Raw genomic sequence first — 6,000 nt, forward strand, 5'->3', positions numbered from 1 at the left:
TGTACAGGTTACACAGCGGGCACATGACAGCGCACTACTGTGCTCAGCACATTAACTCCTTCAGTCTCACAGTGACATCAGATGAAAACCATCAACTTAACCCTTTATAGCTCTACATACATACAAAGCTGAACACCTCACATTACCTCTACTCTGCCCACACATGTGTATCACAACTTACATCAATTAACCCTTTCCTCCCCATTAACATACAGACAGGGTGGCAGTGGTACCTCACATTAACCGTATCCACACCGTGGGATTTTGTTTCCTTAAATGAACCCGTTCATTACCATACACAGTGGATACAGATTTTCCTATCCAAAGACATATATAGCATATAAAGCCCCTTACTCACATGTGTATGTGTGTGTATATATATATATATATATATATATATATATATATATATAGATATATATATATATATATAGATATATATATATATAGGATATTAACCCCTTCCTCGTCATACCCATATATATAAGATGCTGACACCTCTACTAAGTCCATCCTTCTCATACACACAAATATATATATATATATATATATATATATATACATATGATGCTGACACCTATACTAACCATTTCTTGTATAGGATGCTGATGAACAGTAACCCCTTCCTCCCCCACATATATATGGATATATATTGGATGCTGTTGGACATTAACCCCTTTCACCTTCTACACATATACATACATATATATACATATATAGGCTGGTGGTCAACATTAACCCCTTCATCTCCCACACACATATATATGGATAGCTTTAAGATGCTGATGGACAGTAACCCCTTCCACTCTCTACACACACACACACATATATATATATATATATATATATATATATATATATATATATGTACATATATATATAAATCTCTGATACACATTAACACCTTCCTCCCTCACCTATATATATGTATATATATGATGGTTATACACATTAACCCCTTCCTCTCCCACACACACACACATATATATATATATATATATATATATATATATATATATATATATAGCTATAAGATGCTGCTGCCCATTAACCCCCTCCTCCCCGCAGGGACAGGCAGCCACGGGTAGGATGCTGATGTTACCTCTCCGCCATCTTCCCCGGCTCTGTGTGGCTCTGGCTCCGGTCCCCGGGTCCTAGGCTGGGGATGAGGAGGGCGGCTGAGCCCGCACACAGGATGCCATGAGGGTGAGGAGGGATGAGGCCGTCCTCCTGCGATACCCGAGCCTCCCTCTCTCTCTCTCTGTCAGCCGGCGGGGGCGCGCCCTGCGCGGCACTGTGCGCGCTCCCGACCCGTCACCTGCTGCCAGCGCGCGCCCCCGCCTGCCCGTTACCCGGAGACCGGCGGCGGCAGGTGCAGGAGCGCGCGTCACCCTGAGGGGTCTGTGGGGGTCACTCTGTGCCTGGATATATATATATATGTGTATAGTGACTGTGTGTCTGTAGATATATACCCTGTATATAGTCACTGTGTGCCTGCATATATGTATATATAACCTGTATATAGATATATAACCTGTATATAGTCACTGTGTGCCTGCATATATGTATATATAACCTGTATATAGATATATACCCTGTATATAGTCACTGTGTGCCTGCATATATGTATATATAACCTGTATATAGATATATACCCTGTATATAGTCACTGTGTGTATATAGAGATATACCCTGTGTACATCTACTGTGTGTCTATAGATATATACCCTGTGTATAGTCACTGTGTGTCTGCATATATGTATATATAACCTGTATATAGATATATACCCTGTATATAGTCACTGTGTGCCTGCATATATATAACCTGTATATAGATATATACCCTGTATATAGTCACTGTGTGTATATAGAGATATACCCTGTGTACATCTACTGTGTGTCTATAGAGATATACTCTGTGTACATCTACTGTGTGTTTATAGATATATACCCTGTGTATATCTACTGTGTGTCTATAAGATATATACCCTGTGTATATCTACTGTGTGTATATATATATACCTTGTGTACATCTACTGTGTGTATATAGATATATACCCTGTGTACATCTACTGTGTGTATATAGATGTATACCCTGTGTACATCTACTGTGTGTATATAGATATATACCCTGTGTACATCTACTGTGTGTATATAGATATATACCCTGTGTATATCTACTGTGTGTATATATATATATATACCTTGTGTACATCTACTGTGTGTATATAGATATATACCCTATGTACATCTACTGTGTGTATATAGAGATATACCCTGTGTACATCTACTGTGTGTATATAGAGATATACCCTGTGTACATCTACTGTGTGTATATAGAGATATACCCTGTGTACATCTACTGTGTGTATATAGAGATATACCCTGTGTACATCTACTGTGTGTATATAGATATATACCCTGTGTACATCTACTGTGTGTATATAGATATATACCCTGTGTATATCTACTCTGTGTATATATATGTATACCTTGTGTGTATATCTACTGTGTGTGTATATAGAGATATACCCTGTGTACATCTACTGTGTGTATATAGATATATACCCTGTGTACATCTACTGTGTGTATATAGATATATACCCTGTGTATATCTACTGTGTGTATATATATATATACCTTGTGTACATCTACTGTGTGTATATAGATATATACCCTATGTATATCTACTCTGTGTATATATATGTATACCTTGTGTGTATATCTACTGTGTGTGTATATAGAGATATACCCTGTGTACATCTACTGTGTGTCTATAGAGATATACTCTGTGTACATCTACTGTGTGTTTATAGATATATACCCTGTGTATATCTACTGTGTGTCTATAAGATATATACCCTGTGTATATCTACTGTGTGTATATATATATATACCTTGTGTACATCTACTGTGTGTATATAGATATATACCCTGTGTACATCTACTGTGTGTATATAGATGTATACCCTGTGTACATCTACTGTGTGTATATAGATATATACCCTGTGTACATCTACTGTGTGTATATAGATATATACCCTGTGTATATCTACTGTGTGTATATATATATACCTTGTGTACATCTACTGTGTGTATATAGATATATACCCTATGTACATCTACTGTGTGTATATAGAGATATACCCTGTGTACATCTACTGTGTGTATATAGATATATACCCTGTGTATATCTACTGTGTGTCTATAGAGATATACCCTGTGTACATCTACTGTGTGTATATAGAGATATACCCTATGTACATCTACTGTGTGTATATAGAGATATACCCTGTGTACATCTACTGTGTGTATATAGAGATATACCCTGTGTACATCTACTGTGTGTATATAGATATATACCCTGTGTATATCTACTGTGTGTCTATAGATATATACCCTGTGTATATCTACTGTGTGTATATATATATACCTTGTGTACATCTACTGTGTGTATATAGATATATACCCTGTGTACATCTACTGTGTGTCTATAGAGATATACTCTGTGTACATCTACTGTGTGTTTATAGATATATACCCTATGTACATCTACTGTGTGTATATAGAGATATACCCTGTGTACATCTACTGTGTGTATATAGATATATACCCTGTGTACATCTACTGTGTGTCTATAGAGATATACTCTGTGTACATCTACTGTGTGTATATAGATATATATCATGTGTACATCTACTGTGTGTATATAGAGATACAAGTTAACCCGTGCATGATACTCATGCATTCTAGTCAAATCAAGTTACTTAAGGTGTTAAAAAGGTTCTTGTCATGCATTTGGGCCTAGCCCAGGCCTTCTCAGGGGAAGAGCGTTACTTCCCGACGCAAGCGCCCTTTTTTAACGTGTTTTTGTCCACATGTCACCACCTCATCATTTTTCTCCATCACCTCATCCTTCATCTTCATCGCCACATCCTTCATCAAGCTACTTAAGGTGTTAAAAACTCCCCACTGTCACCCCCGGCAACCACCAACCACTCCCAACTGTCACTTCTCCTTCAAGAAATATATAGGTCAGTGTATAACTCTGCCCAGCAGGTGGCGCTGCAGCTTGGTTTGTTTTTTTTCCACACACGCCACTAGGCATTTATATAGTAGATACCCTGTGTACATCTACTGTGTGTCTATAGATATATACCCTGTGTAGATCTACTGTGTGTGTGTATATAGATATATATCCTGTGTACATCTACTGTGTGTCTATAGATATATATCCTGTGTACATCTACTGTGTGTCTATAGAGATATACCCTGTGTACATCTACTGTGTGTCTATAGATATATACCCTGTGTACATCTACTGTGTGTATATAGATATATACTCTGTGTATATCTACTGTGTGTCTATAAGATATATACCCTGTGTATTTCTACTGTGTGTCTATAGATATATACCCTGTGTATATCTACTGTGTGTCTATAAGATATATACCCTGTGTATATCTACTGTGTGTCTATAAGATATATACCCTGTGCATATCTACTGTGTGTGTATATAGATATATACCCTGTGTACATCTACTGTGTGTATATAGATATATACCCTGTGTATATCTACTGTGTGTCTATAAGATATATACCCTGTGTATATCTACTGTGTGTGTGTGTGTGTATATATATATATATATATATATATATGTATACCTTGTGTACATCTACTGTGTGTATATATATGTATACCTTGTGTATATAGATATATACCCTGTGTATATCTACTGTGTGTATATAGATATATACCCTGTGTATATCTACTGTGTGTGTATATAGATATATACCCTGTGTATATATACTGATATATACTCTGTGCATGATGTGTGCATACTTCTACTGTGTGTGTATAGTCACTGTGCATAGTGACTGTGTGTATACATCTACTATGTGTATATAGATATATACTCTGTGTATAGTGACTGTGTGTGTATATCTACTGCGTACAATGTGTGTATATACATATATATAACCTGTGTATAGTGAGTGTGTGTATATCTATTGTGTGTATGTAGTCACTGCGCCTGTGTGTAGCTAAGGCATGTATCTAGTCACTGAGCCTATATATATATATATATATACTTGTGTAGTGTGTATATCTACTGTGCATACTGTGTTTTTTTATATGTGTATATGGTGACTGTGTGTAATGAATATATATATATATATAAGCAAGTGAACAGTTGATGTTTTGGAAGCAGGAAAAATGGGCAAGCTTAATGATCTGAGCGAGTTTGACAAGGGCCAAATTGTGATGGCTGGATGACTGGGTCAGAGAATCTCCAAAACGTCAGGTCTTGTGGGGTGTTCCAGGTACACAGTGGCTAGTACCCACCAAAAGTGGTCCAAAGAAGGACAACCGGTGACAGTGTCATTGGTGCCCAGGACTCGTTGATGTGTGTGGGAAGCGAAGGCTAGCTCGTCTGATCCAATCCTACAGAAGAGCAGTTGTAGCACAAGTTGCTGAAACAGTTAATGTTGGCTATGATAGAAAGGTGTCAGAACACACAGTGCATCGTAGCTTGCTGCGTATGGGTCCGCGTAGCTGCTGACCGGTCAGAGTACCCATGCTGACCCCCACCTACCACTGAAAGTGCTTACAATGGGGCATGTGAGCGCCAGAACTGAACCATGGAGCCATTGTAGAAGGTGAGCTGCTCTGATGAAACACATTTTCATTGACATCATGTGGATGGCTGGCGCATATGCTTTGTTTGCCTGGGAAAGAAATGGCACCAAGGTGCACTATGGGAAGAAGGCAGCTGGCAGAGGCAGTGTGATGTTCTGGGCAATGTTCTGCTGAGAAACCTTGGGTGCTGGCATTCATATGGATGTTACTTTGACTAGTACCAAACACCTAAACATTGTTGCAGACCAAGTGCACCCCTTCATGGTAACAGTATTTGCTGAAAGAAACAGTGGGCAAATCTCCAGATTTCATGATGTTATGCACGTTCAAGACATCCAGTGCAAGATGCAGCACAGCAACCC

General features: G+C 38.1%; 1 protein-coding gene across 3 annotated transcripts in view; it reads right to left on the reverse strand.

Moving 5' to 3' along the window:
* ARHGAP39 (Rho GTPase activating protein 39) overlaps nt 1-1,328 on the reverse strand; it is a 145,000-nt gene extending 143,672 nt beyond the window's left edge. For 2 of the 3 annotated variants that reach the window (XR_012692709.1, XM_075211581.1), the window contains exon 1: nt 1,103-1,328. Coding sequence is in view for 2 of the 3 variants with exons in the window: in XM_075211581.1 (XP_075067682.1) it covers nt 1,103-1,113 (11 nt within the window). In the remaining variant the exon portion in view is untranslated. The remainder of the gene's footprint in view (nt 1-1,102) is intronic. The other variant, XM_075211582.1, reaches the window with a different exon arrangement.
* Between the last annotated feature and the right edge of the window lie 4,672 nt (nt 1,329-6,000).

The sequence above is a fragment of the Mixophyes fleayi genome, chromosome 5 (genome assembly GCF_038048845.1).
Source record: "Mixophyes fleayi isolate aMixFle1 chromosome 5, aMixFle1.hap1, whole genome shotgun sequence".
NCBI classification, from domain to species: Eukaryota; Metazoa; Chordata; class Amphibia; order Anura; family Limnodynastidae; genus Mixophyes; species Mixophyes fleayi.